At 40.9% G+C, this 16,019-nt stretch overlaps 1 protein-coding gene across 7 annotated transcripts in view; it reads left to right on the top strand.

Annotated features, from left to right (window-relative positions):
* Positions 1-16,019, top strand: part of MAPKAPK5 (MAPK activated protein kinase 5) — a 32,774-nt gene that overhangs the window by 6,384 nt on the left and 10,371 nt on the right. For 5 of the 7 annotated variants that reach the window (XM_004017408.6, XM_012097901.5, XM_012097900.5 and 2 more), the window contains exons 4-9: positions 751-848; positions 2,259-2,367; positions 3,818-3,907; positions 4,679-4,774; positions 11,615-11,695; positions 14,143-14,330. In XM_004017408.6, coding sequence (XP_004017457.1) covers positions 751-848; positions 2,259-2,367; positions 3,818-3,907; positions 4,679-4,774; positions 11,615-11,695; positions 14,143-14,330 — 662 coding nt within the window. The remainder of the gene's footprint in view (positions 1-750; positions 849-2,258; positions 2,368-3,817; positions 3,908-4,678; positions 4,775-11,614; positions 11,696-14,142; positions 14,331-16,019) is intronic. The other 2 variants (XM_042234068.2, XM_027956608.3) reach the window with 2 other exon arrangements.

Below are 16,019 nucleotides of genomic sequence, written 5' to 3'. Positions count from 1 at the left end.
GACTTGCCTAAATATTCGAAGTGCCTAAGAATTTATTCTTTTTACAAGTAAGGCAGCTTCCTAGAGAGAATACAGAGATGCACAAAGAATCTTATGTTCATACTTAACTTTTCCCTATTCATGTTGTTGTTATAAAGCAATCCTTCATCCATCAATACCAAAAGCTATGAGTAGAGTCTTGCTTCCTTTCAAACCACTTCTTTCTTGTTCTTTTTCAATTAATGTGATTCTTGTAACTCTGAAGTAGTCAGGTTTACTTTAGCTTTTACTTATTGGAAAAGGTCCTAAAAGGGTGGAGATAGAATAGTATGAGGAAGGTTCTATTGAATGATATATTGAAAAGGTGCTGCAGAACTCTGAAGTTATGTTTCTAGTTTTTCCATAATAGACATTTGTTTAAAATTATTTGGATGTGGTGATGACATGTTAATTATATGCAATGAAGGACTTATTCTTTTGCTTAGAGATATATGAATAATTTCTGAAATAAGATGAATTTTCCATTTGGTAATAGGACAGAGAAAATACATCTGTTGGTAAGGTTTTCTTTATTTCATGGAAAGAGCATTAAGGAGGTAATTTGTATATGAAAACAGTTTTTTTAAAATGTCATTCCAGATGATCAGGTTTTTTTACATAATAGGCTCATGTCCGGGCCTAGTGTGGTCACTTTTGGCAGGGTGGGGGAGTTCGGAGAGAAAATGTTGGCCTCCCCTATGTACAGAAACATTTCCTCTGCTCTTCTTTCAGGTACGTCTGCACATGATGTGTGCCACACACCCAAATATAGTTCAGATTATTGAAGTGTTTGCTAACAGTGTACAGTTTCCTCATGAGTCCAGCCCCAGGTAAGACTACACAGGGTCACTGTCACCTGCTCACCTCTCCATGGGTAAGCCAAGGCCTAGTGGCATCTCCTCTTTTGTGCTCTCTTTCTCTACCCTCCCCTCCCTTCCTTTGTTCTTTTTCTTCTCTCCTTTACTTTTTATTTTGGATATTTTCAAACATTTGTGAAAGAATTACATACTGAATCCCCAAGTGCCCATCACTTATCCTCAGCATTTATTAACTCCTTGCCAGTCTTGCTTCATCTGTACTTCACCCACTCTCCTGTCCCCGCTACCCCCGATTATATGTGATTACTTTCTCTTTTGAAAAAGCGTGTCACGTGGAGTTTAAATAGATTCTATTTCAAATGAGAAAAGGGGACCAAATATTCTAGGCAGTGTCTGAAGCTGATATGGCAAAAGGCCTTTATTGCTTAGTCTGGTGTTCCTTTTAAAGGGAGAGATCAATGTCATTCCTTTAGCCTCCAAATGCTTGGGAAGCCCATTGAGTGTGACACCATTGGGTGTCATTCTAATTCTTTTCCAGGGAGTTCAATACCAAGGGGACTGCGATGTAAACCTGTCATTCTAGCAGTGTGGTAGGGACCAAGGACAGGCATGCATAAAATATTTTGAGCTTACAAAGGAGGAAAGCTGCTGTCTGTAGGCTGGGGAGGTGAGGTGTCTTAGCGTGGTTGTTTTGGGGCTTGGACTTGAAGGAGATGTGTAGGAGTTTTCCAGGTGGAAAAATATGAATTTGTAAAGAAAAATGGGAAATCAAATGATTATTCTTAAAATTGTGCTCTGTTGGTGAAAGCATTTGGATGGAAGGTGGAAGCATTTATAGTAAAGAATGGTAACCAAAATGCAGATTTTTTTTTTTTTTGACAACATAAGAATTTTTGCTTTTATCTAGTAGCTCTTTAACCCTATCTTGCTGGGCATGCTGTGGGTCATATGGAAAACTAGTGGAGTAGGGGTAGAGAGTAGAGATGAGGCGGGGGAGAATGTGTGTGCACACAGCATGCCCCCCCGCAACACACACACATATACACACAATGTGCGTGTACACACCACGCCCCCCCCCCACGAATAAATAACGAAGACAGCCCAGCCTATACAAAGTCGTATTCTGTTTTCAATACGCTTTCAGTATAGCTTCCCTAAAATATATATACACGTATAGAATCTTCAAAAGGACCATTGTCTTCAAAACTAATTCTTTTACTTTCCTTTAGCATCTTAGAAACCTTTAGGTCAGGGATAGTCCTTATTCATAGTGTCCAGCTGGTAGTGACAGGGGATCCAGCTCAAAGGGACTGGTAGGACTAGACTTAGGACACATTTTGTAGATGAAGTATCTAGCTACTTGATGGTTCAGTTGTTTTTTTTTTTTTTTTTAACTTAACAAAATCAAATGCTTTCAAACAGGGCTCGGCTCTTAATTGTAATGGAGATGATGGAAGGGGGAGAGCTATTTCACAGAATCAGCCAGCACCGGCACTTTACAGAGAAGCAAGCCAGCCAAGTAACAAAGCAGGCAAGTTGACCCCGGGTACCAATCAAACTGCCAACAGTGTTGGTTAAGAAGCACAATTTCACTGGGGGTGGGGGGGATAAAAGAAAGCTTGGAGAAAAGCTCTATTTGATCTCTCATTGCCTGCTTTGTTATGTAATTAGAAAAGATGCCTCGACAGGAGGAATGTGAGCCCCTTTTCTGCTTTGGGGAGGGAGGTGTACTCTTCAGTGGCTGTCAATTGTTTGCTTATCATAAGATTTAAATAAACTCTGCAAGGAAGGTAGTCTTTACTCCTTTTTAGATGGTAGATAATCTTTAGGCATGTAGCTTCCAAGCCACTGTTATTGGACTTTGAGATAAAATGCTGCTGGTACTACCTGAAGGACTGTGTGGTATGGAAACACATTCTAAGACAATTGTATTTAGGATACTTTTTGCTCCTGAGTCACTTTTCTCTCATCAGATTTTAACAAGTATTCTAAGGTCTTTGTAATTCTGGGGGTATTCCTGGTTATATGTTCTTTCTATTCTGACGTCACATTTTATTGCTAGAGGTATGATCTTTTCATAAACAATACTAGGAATCTGACTGGAAATAACCTCATGAGGAGATGGAAAGCCAAACCCTCAAGGTTTCTCTTTAGGCCAAGCAAGCAAAGCAAAGAAGCATGACATATGGCCCAGTTGGTTCTTAAAGAAAAATTCTTCCAAATTTTCTGTGAGCCTCAAGCATTTTTTGAGGCCTCCTTTCTGGTAGGGAGGAAGCGCTCTTCAGAATGCCAAGACAGTTCCACACAGAGTGTTAAAGAACAGGTGCAATCTGTTCTATTTGATTTTTAAAAATTATAGCTTGTGTTTTTCAAACATTAGGACTAAAGGATGAGCTCTAATAATCTGTAAAACAAGACCCCTTTAAAGCCACCAAAAGAGACAACATTTTCAACCAGTGTGATGAGCAGATTGGAGCATCAGGTGGAAACATCCATTCAGCTGCTTTCTGTTGTTTTTGAAGGCAGAACTTCAAGTCCTGCTCCCTGAAGACCGCAGGTCTCTCTTGAGCCAGGCGTTAGTGCTACTGCCCCGCTGGGGAAACGCAGGCCTATTGAAGACTGCCTGGCCCACTGTTTGCTCTGCAGTGCTTGTTACATCTCACATTAGTGGAAGTGGAAGTATTTTGTTTTTCCCATTTAATATAGGATTTAACCATCAGTTTATTCTGACAAAGAATTATTTTCCTGTTGTATTTTTCTTTTTGTTGAACAAAATATAGGTTGCTATTAAATGAAGCTTACTTCATTTCTATTTCTTGGTATGTGAAGTCTTACTTCATTTCTGCTGTAAAGCTGAAATCTGACCACAGTGTTAATTGACTTAATAAGGGTCATTTTTTAACATCCTGAGTTTTCTAAGCTGGGGGAATTCAAGAATAATCTCTTCTAAGATACGGTTGCTCCATTATGTCCTTTTCCAGATAGCTTTGGCTCTACAGCACTGTCACTTGTTAAACATCGCCCACAGAGACCTCAAGCCTGAAAATCTGCTCTTCAAGGATAACTCTTTGGTGAGATTACTTGCTTTTCTGTATTTCAGTGCCGCTACTCCCAACATAGTTTAGGAGTGGTGTGCAGGTGTGTTGGTGTGTATATGTTTGGAGTGCTCTGAATCCATGTTGAAGAAGCTTTAGGCCAGAGTGCTTCTGGCAGCTTACTTTCCCCATCTGTTCCCTTGCGAGAGGCTCAAGAGAAATTTTACCATACTCCTGATATCAGTCGTTTTGGATGATACTGATACATGTTTGTACAGACTTAAGATTTGGGATATCATTTGGAAGGACTTTGGGAAGGGGCAGGAATCTTTATGCTGTTATATGTTACCTTGAAACTTAATGGTTGTGTTTACAGTTAATCCCGATAAGGTGTTTTCCTCTCCAGCCCCAACCCATGCCCCATGCGCTATGTCCTACTAGATTACAGATTACTGACTGGCTATCATGAAGCTGACGTTAAGGGTGAAGCAGCGCTCTAGACTGATGAGAGATGATGCACAATAGACAGAATCAGGGTACCTGCGACTAATATCTTGGTTTGAGTGCTGCCTTTACAAGTTAGGAAACAGGTATAACTGTGAGTGGGCAGAAATCTCTCATCTGTGTTTTACTAAGAATAGCTCCTCAATATGGATCTTTATGTCCAGACATGAGGACATGCTACTCAGAGGTTCCAGTCCCAACCAGAAACTCATGAAAGCTCAAGGCAACATGTCTTACACCTGGATTTTCCTTTAACATTTTCTGAGAACTCTGGGGCAGTGATTCCCATTTGTTTGATTTCAGGATGCCCCAGTGAAGTTGTGTGACTTTGGATTTGCCAAAATTGACCAAGGTGACTTGATGACGCCTCAGTTTACCCCATATTATGTAGCACCTCAGGTAAGCATGTGCTGTTTCTTCCATAGGATGTATCACCAGGCTACCTGTAGACTCGTATTTCTTCCATTCTACAGCATGAGTGGGCATATATTACAAATGGAAAGGGGAGAACTCAGCTTCAGAAACCCATAGGCTGCTTAATTTTGTATAGGCATTTTATTCTTTTAACAACAACCTTATTGAGGTATGATTAGTATACTGTAAAAATACTTCTACCCTGGGCTTCGCTGGTGGCTCAGAGGTTAAAGCATCTGCCTGCAGTGTGGGAGACCTGGGTTTGATCCCTGGGTTGGGAAGATCCCCTGGAGAAGGAAATGGCACCCCACTCCAGTATTCTTGCCTGGAAAATCCCATGGACAAAGGAGCCTGGTGGGCTATACTCCACCGGGTAGCAAAGAGTTGGACACGACTGAGCAACTACATTTTCTAAGTGTAATTTGATGAGTGCTGATGGATACTTCTGCATGGACCTTGCCAAAATCAAGATGTAAAACAGTTCTATTACTTCAAAAACCATCTTGTGTGCCTTTGCAGTCATTCTGCTCCCAACTTAATCCCCTTAATTAAAACCACAGATCTACTTTCTGTCATTATTGGTTAGTTTTGCCTGTTGCAGAATTTCATTAGAATGGAAATCCTGTACCTTTCGTGTTTCACTTCTTCAACCTTGGGACCTTCTTCACTTCTTCGCCTTGAGCTTTCATGAGTTTCTGGTTGGGGCTGGAACCTGTGAGTAGCATGTCCTCATGTCTGGACATAAAGATCCATACTGAGGAGCTATTCTTAGTAAAACACAGATGAGAGATTTCTGCCCACTCACAGTTATGCCTGTTTCCTAACTCAGCATGTTTTTGAGATTCATCCATGTTGCTGTGTGTATCAGTAATTAGTTCCTTTCTATGGCTGAGTAGTATTCCATCATATGACTAAGCCACATTTGTTTTATCTGTTCACTGAGTGGTGGCCATTTAGGGTTGTCTCCTGTTTTTTTTTTTTTTTTTCTTTCTTTCTTCTTCTTATTTTTTTAATTTACAATATTGTATTGGTTTTGCCACATATCGTCATGAATCCGCCACAGGTGTACACATGTTCCCAATCCCGAACCCCCTCCCACCTCCCCCCCAACACCATCCCTCCGGGTCATCCCAGTGCACCAGCCCCAAGCATCCTGCACCCTGCATCGAACCTAGACTGGCAATTCATTTCTTATATGATATTATACATGTTTCAATGCCATTCTCCCAAATCATCCCACCCTCGCCCTCTCCCACAGAGTCCAAAAGACTGTTCTATACATCTGTGTCTCTTTTGCTGTCTCGCATACAGGGTTATCGTTACCATCTTTCTAAATTCCATATATATGCATCAGTATACTGTATTGGTGTTTTTCTTTCTGGCTTACTTCACTCTGTATAATCGGCTCCAGTTTCATCCACCTCATTAGAACTGATTCAAATGTATTCTTTTTAATGGCTGAGTAATACTCCATTGTGTATATGTACCACAGCTTTCTTATCCATTCATCTGCTGATGGACATCTAGGTTGTTTCCATGTCCTGGCTATTATAAACAGTGCTGCAATGAACGTTGGGATACACGTGTCTCTTTCAATTCTGGTTTCCTCGGTGTGTATGCCCAGCAGTGGGATTGCTGGGTCATAAGGCAGTTCTATTTCCAGTTTTTAAGGAATCTCCACACTGTTCTCCATAGTGGCTGTACTAGTTTGCATTCCCACCAACAGTGTACGAGGGTTCCCTTTTCTCCATGCCCTCTCCAGCATTTATTGCTTGTAGACTTTTGGATTGCAGCCATTCTGACTGGCATGAAATGGTACCTCATTGTGGTTTTGATTTGCATTTCTCTGATAATGAGTGATGTTGAGCATCTTTTCATGTGTTTGTTAGCCATCTGTATGTCTTCTTTGAAGAAATGTCTATTTAGTTCTTTGGCCCATTTTTTGATTGGGTCGTTTGTTTTTCTGGAATTGAGCTGCAGGAGTTGCTTGTATATTTTTGAGATTAGTTGTTTGTCAGCTGCTTCATTTGCTATTATTTTCTCCCATTCCGAAGGCTTTTTTCACCTTGCTTATAGTTTCCTTTGTTGTGCAGAAGCTTTTAATTTTAATTAGGTCCCGTTTGTTTATTTTTGCTTTTATTTCCAGTATTCTGGGAGGTGGGTCGTAGAGGATCCTGCTGTGATTTATGTCGGAGAGTGTTTTGCCTATGTTCTCCTCTAAGAGTTTTCTAGTTTCTGGTCTTATGTTTAGATCTTTAATCCATTTTGAGTTTATTTTTGTATATGGTGTTAGAAAGTGATCTAGTTTCATTCTTTTACAAGTGGTTGACCAGTTTTCCCAGCACCACTTGTTAAATAGATTGTCTTTAATCCATTGTATATTCTTGCCTCCTTTGTCAAAGATAAGGTGTCCATAGGTGTGTGGATTTATCTCTGGGCTTTCTATTTTGTTCCATTGATCTATATTTCTATCTTTGTGCCAGTACCATACTGTCTTAATGACTGTGGTTTTGTAGTAGAGCCTGAAGTCAGGCAGGTTGATTCCTCCAGTTCCATTCTTCTTTCTCAAGATTGCTTTGGCTATTCGAGGTTTTTTGTATTTTCATACAAATTGTGAAATTATTTGTTCTAGCTCTGTGAAAAATACTGTTGGTAGCTTGATAGGGATTGTGTTGACTCTATAATTGCTTTGGGTAGTATACTCATTTTCACTATATTGATTCTTCCGATCCATGAACACGGTATATTTCTCCATCTACTAGTGTCCTCTTTGATTTCTTTTGCCAGTGTTTCATAGTTTTCTATATATAGGTCTTTTGTTTCTTTAGGTATATATATTCCTAAGTATTTTATTCTTTTTGTTGAAATGGTGAATGGAATTGTTTCCTTAATTTCACTTTCTATTTTCTCATTATTAGTGTATAGGAATGCAAGGGATTTCTGTGTGTTCATTTTATATCCTGCAACTTTACTATATTCATTGATTAGCTCTAGTAATTTTCTGGTGGAGTCTTTAGGGTTTTCTATGTAGAGGATCATGTCATCTGCAAACAGTGAGAGTTTTACTTCTTCTTTTCCAATTGGATTCCTTTTATTTCTTTTTCTGCTGTGATTGCTGTGGCCAAAACTTCCAGAACTATGTTGAATAGTAGCGGTGAAAGTGGGCACCCTTGTCTTGTTCCTGACTTTAGGGGAAATGCTTTCAGTTTTTCACCATTGAGAATAATGTTTGCGGTGGGTTTGTCATATATAGCTTTTATTATGTTGAGGTATGTTCCTTCTATTCCTGCTTTGTGAAGAGTTTTTATCATAAATGGATGTTGAATTTTGTCAAAGGCTTTCCCTGCATCTATTGAGATAATCATATGGCTTTTATTTTTCAGTTTGTTAATGTGGTGAATTACATTGATTGATTTGCGGATATTGAAGAATCCTTGCATCCCTGGGATAAAGCCCACTTGGTCATGGTGTATGATCTTTTTAATGTGTTGTTGGATTCTGATTGCTAGAATTTTGTTAAGGATTTTTGCATCTATGTTCATCAGTGATATTGGCCTGTAGTTTTCTTTTTTTGTGGCATCTTTGTCAGGTTTTGGTATTAGGGTGATGGTCCTGGGAATGTTCATTTACAGGTTTGAGGAGACATGCCCTTCCCCTTTAGGTAAAATCTTTTTTCAAAATGGTTGTGCCTTTCTTATCTCTAACTCAAGTTTGTTAGTATTTATAATCTTAGTCATTCTAGTAGGTATTTAGTGTTATTTTGTTATGGATTTAATTACAGCATTTTCCTCATGGCTACTGTTGAGGAATATTTTTTCATGTGTCTATTGGCTATTCTGTTGTGAAATATGGGTACAACATTCTGTTTTGAAGTATGGTACAAATCTTTTGACCTTTTGTGATTAGTTTTTATTTCCTCTAGATTTATATATAGAAGTGACTTCCCTGGTGGCTCAGACAGTAAAGCGTCTGTCTACAATGCGGGAGACCCGGGTTCGAGCCCTGGGTTAGGAAGATCCCCTGGAGAAGGAAATGGCAATCCACTCCAGTACTATTGCCTGGAGAATCCCATGGGCAGAGGAGCCTGGTCGGCTACAGTCTATGGGGTCGCAAAGAGTCAGACACGACTGAGCGACTTCAGTCAGTCGGTCAGTCAGCACATCGTATGGTGTTTTTTTTGCGGGGGGGTGGGGGGGGTGGGGTGGGTGTGTGCAGTTTCTTTTACTCAGCAAAATTATGTTTATTTACCTATGTTATTCATATGTCAATAGTTCTTTAATTTTACTGCTGGAAGGTATTCCATGATGTGGATATACCATGGTTTGTTTATCTACTCATCTATTGATGGGTTGTTTTCAAATTTTGGCTGTTAAAAATAAGCCTGCTTGCTTATAAACATTTGTGCACAAGTTTTTGTATGGACACTTTTTTTGTATGGACACTTTATTTACTTTTCTCTTTGGTAAATATCTAGAGTGGAATAGCTCTATCATATGTTGGATGTGTTTAACTTAATTTAGAAATTGCCACTTTGTTTTCCAAAGTAGTCATTCAATTTTACATTCCCAATTAGAAAGCTTCAGGGCTCTCCACATTCTTACTGGCATTTGGCATGGATAGTCTTTAATTTTAGCCATTTAACTGACTTTGTAGAGGTATTTCACTGTGGTTTCAATTTGCTTTTCCCTAATAGCTACTGATGTTGAGCATCTATTGTGCTTCTTTGCTGTCTGTATATTTTCTTCAAAGTATATATTCAGATGTTTTCCCCATATTTTAAATTGGATTTTTTATTTTCTTGCTGAATTTGAGAGCTTTTTAAAAAATATGTTTTGGCTATAAGTCCTTTATCAGATACATGCTTTGGAAAGATTTTCTTCCAGTCTGTGGCTTTTTCTTTTTTCTTTAAATTGAAGTATAGTTGATTTACAATGTTTGAGGCATATAGCAAAGTGATTCAGTTATACACATACACACATATCATCCTTTCTGGACATATGCCCAGGAGTGGGGTCACTGGGTCATATGATAGGTCTATTTCTAGTTTTTTAAGGAGCCTCCATACTATTTTCCATAGTGGCCGCATCAATTTATGTTCCACCAACAGTGTCAGAGGGTTCCCTTTTCTCCATACCCTCCCCAGCATTTATTATTTGTAAACTTTTTGATGATGGCCGTTCCGACTGGTGTGAGGTGGTAACAGTGTCTTTCATTTTGGTGTGAAGACCAATTTGTTAACTTTTAAAAAATTTTTATGGGTTCTGCTTTTGGTTTTCTATCTAAGAGATCTTTGTCTAACCCAAGATCACAAAGATTTTCTACTATAAGTTTTGTAATTTTAAGCTTTACATTTAGGTCTGTGATCCATTTTGACTTAATTTTTGTATAAGATGTGAGGTATAGATCCAAGTTCATTTTTTAAAAGCATTTGGATATCTAGTTGTTCCTATATATTTGCTGAAAAGCTATCTTTTCTCCACTGCATTGCTTCTCAGCCTTTGTCAAAAACCAGTTGAATGTATATGTGTGGGTTTATTTTTGGATTGTTCTACTCTGTTCCATTGATTGGTCTTTATACCAATATCATATACTGTTTTGATTATTGACACTTTTTAATAACTTTTGACATGAGGTAGTTTTAGCCCTCTGACTTTGTTCTTTTTCATAGTTATTTTGGCTATTCAAATTTCTTTGCATTTCCATATGAACTTTAGACTTGGCTGTTGATTTTTACAAGAAAGTGTGCTGGAATTTTGACTAGTGTTGTTTGAAACATATAGTTCAGTATGGGAGTACTGACAATATAACAGCATCAAGCCTTCTGACCCATAAGCAGGCTATATTCCATTTATTTTTGTCTTTGGTTTTGCTCAGCAATCTGTCTGGTTTTCAGTGTAATCTTTCACATCTCTTTTTAGATTTATCCTTAATATTTTTAATGCTGTAATAAGTGGTATTTTCTTTTTTAGGTTTAATTAATTCACTTTATTATTCTTGTGTGAGAACATGAGCCCGGGTCCTTTCTCCACAGAGACGGTAGTGTGGGTCTTTACAAGATAGTCAGTGAATTCCTGATAGGGTACTTTAGTGAGCACTGTCACCTTCAAGAGGTCAGGTGTAAGATAGCTGTAGGCCTTAGAGGTGGCATCAGAGGTGGCCTAGGCAAGGTTGCCCAAGGTGGCAGTGTGGCCCCTGGCCAAGGTGTGACAGTTTTCAGTGCCTGCTGTCAGCAGCGTGGTCCTGTGGCCACGAAGTCCCAGGCAGCAGCAGTGTGTCTGGGTACAAGGATGACACCTACTGGCAGGGAGCTGCAGGATCGTGTCTTCGTCACGGAACCCTGTGGGGTTCTTTAGTCTTGTGTCCCCAGGAGCCCTAATCCCCATGGCAGTGGAGAGCTGGGCCGCAGTGGTGGCCCCAAGGATGGCAGCGGTTACCTCCGTGCAGCACTTAGCACCCAGACCTGTGTGACGATCACAGTGCTTCATGGCAGCAGATACCTTGAGCCTGAGCCACCGACCAGCAAGTCTGCTTGTTCACTGCTTGCCGAGGCCTTAAGAGACGCCCCTAGGGAAAAGTAATCTCAGGAAGAAGTAAATCTCCTTCAGGGACTGAATCTTCACGTCCTTGACCTAGGCAAATACTGATAAGTTGCTGATAGTAAGAGAGAAAAAAAGGCTTTTGAAAGTATTTAGAATTTTAAAAAATTGTTGATTGTTAACTTCCAGTGGCTACCCTCTTCAGCCTTCTAACATAGCAGTCTGTCTCAAGCTGCAGGTCACTGATGTGAGGTTCAGTAAATTGTCCCCTTTGGTGTGACTCTGACAGGTACTGGAAGCCCAGAGAAGGCATCAGAAGGAGAAATCTGGCATCATACCTACCTCGCCAACACCCTACACTTATAACAAGGTAGGAGAAGAAAAACTAATCTCTACCCCTTGGGTGAAGCCTGTATTCTCCTGTGTGGTGTTTGTGGTCTTTTGGGAAGGTAGCAGATTCTCTTTTTATTCCTTGATATTATATTGCCGCCTGAGAAGCTGAAAGAAGCTACCTATGCAGAAGAGTATTTGAAATTCAAGTTTCTGTCTGATGAAGTAAGATTCATACCAGTTCAGGTTTTGCAGCAGGAACCAAGGCTGTGGTCACCTGGAGGTTATTTATTTGACTAGCTGTACAGTCCACTGATCACATTTAAAAGATACGTTTGTCCTGCTTTTTTGAGGTGGAGGCCATTTCACAGAATATTCCTTGGCCATTTATGGTGCCATTCTTTCTAACCCCATAAAATACCCAACTTAGAACAGTGTCTAACACACAAGGCAAGTGTCCTGAGTGGTACCTGTTCCTATCACCGTTGTTACCTGTAGCCTACACATCAGGCCTCTCTGTTCTAAAGTATAAGAGGCTTAAGGCCTCTTGAAACAAGTCCTAGAGATCCTGGAGTCACAGAGTGGATCAAAAAAGAATGATGCTGCTTGGGGACTCAGGGAGATACAGATGACAGGGAGGGAGCTGAGGATGGCAAAAGGGCAGGCCAGCTCCTCCTGGTCACACACCCTAGAGGGCCCCCACATTCCTACCACACGCACATATGCACAGACACACGCAGACACATGTATCAGAGGGCACACAGGCTCCTGTGGCTCTCAGCACCCTCCACTCGGCACTGGCCCAACGTGACTGGAACTCTACACTCTGCTTTCATGATTAACCCTGTTCAGTCCCCAAGTAAGTACTTACTGTTCCACACCTTCTTGCTCTACAAACTATAGGCTGCTATGTCCTTATGTAGTGAAGGTTGGAAGTGAGGGCTAGGCTGATGATAGTTATCAGTTAGAAACTGCTTCCTGCTTCCCACAGTGGGCAGGAATTGAGTGGTAAAAACACTTAGCTAACAGAGATCGGAATTTACTTGATACAATATTCTCAGCATGAATACAATGGATTCTTGTGTGATACATTATTTCCCAGTACTATTTTTTTCTCCTCTTCCTACTCTTGTTTTGTGAATCTAGTGGTGTTTGTAAATTTGCTTGGCATCCATAAAATTTACACTCCACAGATGAATAATATATTAAAATAATAAGCTCATAATAATTTTTGAATGTGTATATATATTCATCTAGTTATAATCTTTACATTGGCAACTGAGTGAACACTGAATGCTTCATTTGCAAGTAATTTAAAGAAAAATAATGTAATAAGAGGTAGTTAAATTTTAAAAAACTAATTACATCAATCTTAATTAAAAAAAAAAAAAAGAGGCAGGATGCTTGCAGTGACTCCAGCCCCAGTCTGCTGCATGTTGTTGGTTGGTGTGCTTAGTTCCACTCTTGACAGATGACCCTAGATGTGACAAGATCTCTGTAGCACCAGTTTCTCATGGGAACTTATTTTCCACATTTGAATTTTTAAGATTTCTTTTCACCTCTATGATTTTATAATTGTTTTACAGCATGGGCCATGTCGTTTATGAATCTCTATTAGTAGGATGATGCCAAGACATGGCTGAGAGTACCTGAGGTACCTCCTTTTCCAGGCTTCTTACAGAGCAGCGCACAGCTGTGATGTGAGGCGAGAGTGGCCACAGCGGCAGGCTCCCTGGGCCGCCTTCCTTAGGCGGACACTGTTCTGTCCTGCCGTTCAGGAGGGGCTTGGGTTGAAGCCTCTGTGGACCCAGTTTCTGAGACAGGTGGAACTGTGTTTAATTAAAATAGGAGTCCGTTATTAATAAGCATGCTGTGACTAAATCACCTGAAACCTACAGACATGGTAGTGCCTTTCAAAATATCTTCCCCAAGAGTGGCTTTGCACATGGGCACAGTGAGTCCTTGGCCAAAGGATTGCTTTCCACCTCCCATTCTTCCTTACCGTGCTTGTCCCTCATCTGTGTCAAACTGCTGTGAGCCTTTATAAAATGACTGGTGCTGTTTTATGGGATCAGCCCATCTGCATCCTAGCTATTTGTTCCTGCACCCTCAACCCGCCCAGGTGGCCAGAGGACATGTTTCACAACAGCTGGCTTACATCAATTACTTTTCTGGCTGGGATCAAAGTGTCTTCTCTGTACCCAACAGTCAGATAGCAGCTTGGGCCTCGGCAGTGAGAATAAAAGTGACTTTTTACCCCAGATTGGCTTTGTGTATATGATGTGCATATATGTAGCATTGATAGCAGATAACAAATGATAGAAAGGTTAATTCTCTTAAGACTTCCCGAAACTTTTCCAGTCTCTGATAAGTGATTCTTGGTGATATCAGCCTGTGGGTATCAAGGGCTGTTTTTGGGTCAGTTCTGGGGGCTTTATTTTAGAGCTGTGCCTCTGGTATGAGTGACCATTTTCTTTTTGCTTTCAGAGCTGTGACTTGTGGTCCCTAGGGGTGATTATCTATGTGATGTTGTGCGGATACCCTCCTTTTTACTCCAAACACCATAGCCGGACTATCCCAAAGGATATGCGGAGAAAAATCATGACAGGCAGTTTTGAGTTCCCGGAGGAAGAGTGGAGCCAGATCTCAGAGATGGCCAAAGATGTTGTGAGAAAGTGAGTCTCTGGGCCACTGGGTGGGGCCCTTAAAAGTGGTGGAATGCAAAGCAATGTTGGGTAGAGAAAATTCTTTGTTTTGCAGGCATGTACCTTCTCATTTTTATCATCACAGAAAATCTGTCCTGGAGTCTGAAATGAGAGTTCTCAGTATCCACATCTCGGTGAAATTGGAGCTGTACTCCCTCCTGTTGCATTCCTAGAATTTGTCCCTAGGGTTGAATCCAGGTCCCTTGGTAGCCACTGTATCCGTTAGCATTAATTCAGACTTTAAATGGTAACCCCCGGTGCATCCTTCCTGCACGGAGGCCAGTCGTTTGGCACTGACATGATGCCGGAAGCTGAACTAGGGTGCCGGAATGGCCACGACGCTTTTGTCCTTTCCTCCCTTAGCTACTGTGGGAGTGTGACTGGTTGTCCAGGACCTCAATCCCACCCTGGCCTCCCTGCTGCTAGTTGGTTGCTCTGACATATAGAGATAGAAAGGTTCAAAAGGACTAGGGCTAAGTGAGTGGATGAGGGACACATGACATTCAGAGTCCTTTGTTTCTTACAGAGCAGCGCACAGCTGTGATGTGAGGCGCGAGTGGCCACAGCGGCAGGCTCCCTGGGCCGCCTTCCTCAGGCGGACACTGTTCTGTCCTGCTGTTCAGGAGGGGCTTGGGTTGAGGCCTCTGTGGACCCAGTTTCTGAGGCAGGTGGAACTGCGTTTAATTAAGATAGGAGTCTGTTATTAATAAGCATGCTCTGACTACAGGCCATGAAATCACCTGAAACCTACAGACATGGTAGTGCCTTTCAACATATCTTCCCCAAGAATGACCTCACACATGGGCACGTGCTCCAGCTCCTTAGCTGAAGTTACTAAGAAGTCAGGCCTACATAGGAGGTGTGCTCGGTTTTTCTGCCCACCTGTGCCAGGGGATCTGCTGCCTGGGACTTATGCGCTCTTCTGACATTACTACTTTGCTCTTCACTGAGTAATTGCTCCTCTTGATTTCAGTTTCTTCATCTGTAATGTGATAAAGATAAGCATTAAAGGGGCAGTACCTGGGAACTGTCTCCTAATAGTACAGCTATTTCTCTATGCAGATTACTCTCTTTCAGAAGTGAACTTGTCCTGTTGGTTAGGTATTCATGTACATAAAAAGGGATTCATTTCTTAAGTATCCAAGTGAACGTGTTTTAGGAGGGTGGAGGCAATTTGAAATCTGTCTTCCCATGTTCTTTCCATGCTGTATTCTCAGCTACTTAACCAAAACATCGATATCCTCTAAGTGGTTCTCTGCAGTTCTATAGAGTGTATTTCCCCTGTCACTAGAGTAACATTGATTATCTTCTCTCAGCATTGAGGGTCTTTTCTAAATAATCCTTTCTTTAGAATCTGAAGCTGTTCACAATGATCCAGAAAGTTACAGAGAACATGAAAGAGCAAGTAGGCACGTTGTCCTGACTGATGTTTGGAATGGGAGGCTATGTATTTGGAAGGAGTGCTGTAAAAGGTCCAGGGAATATGCTGGGGTAAGCTAGGAATTGCATCGGTATGAATGTACAAGATGAAAAGAACTGTGGTCAAAAGCTGATGGTATAGACAATACATTAGGCTTAGAAAGAAATGCTGTTCCCTTCTCAGATATTAGATTTTTAGCTTAGAATGTCTTCGGAGAAATGGCTCAGGGTTCGTGTGCT

The sequence above is a fragment of the Ovis aries genome, chromosome 17, assembly GCF_016772045.2.
Source record: "Ovis aries strain OAR_USU_Benz2616 breed Rambouillet chromosome 17, ARS-UI_Ramb_v3.0, whole genome shotgun sequence".
NCBI lineage: Eukaryota > Metazoa > Chordata > Mammalia > Artiodactyla > Bovidae > Ovis > Ovis aries.
This window is presented reverse-complemented; position numbering and strand designations above follow the sequence as displayed.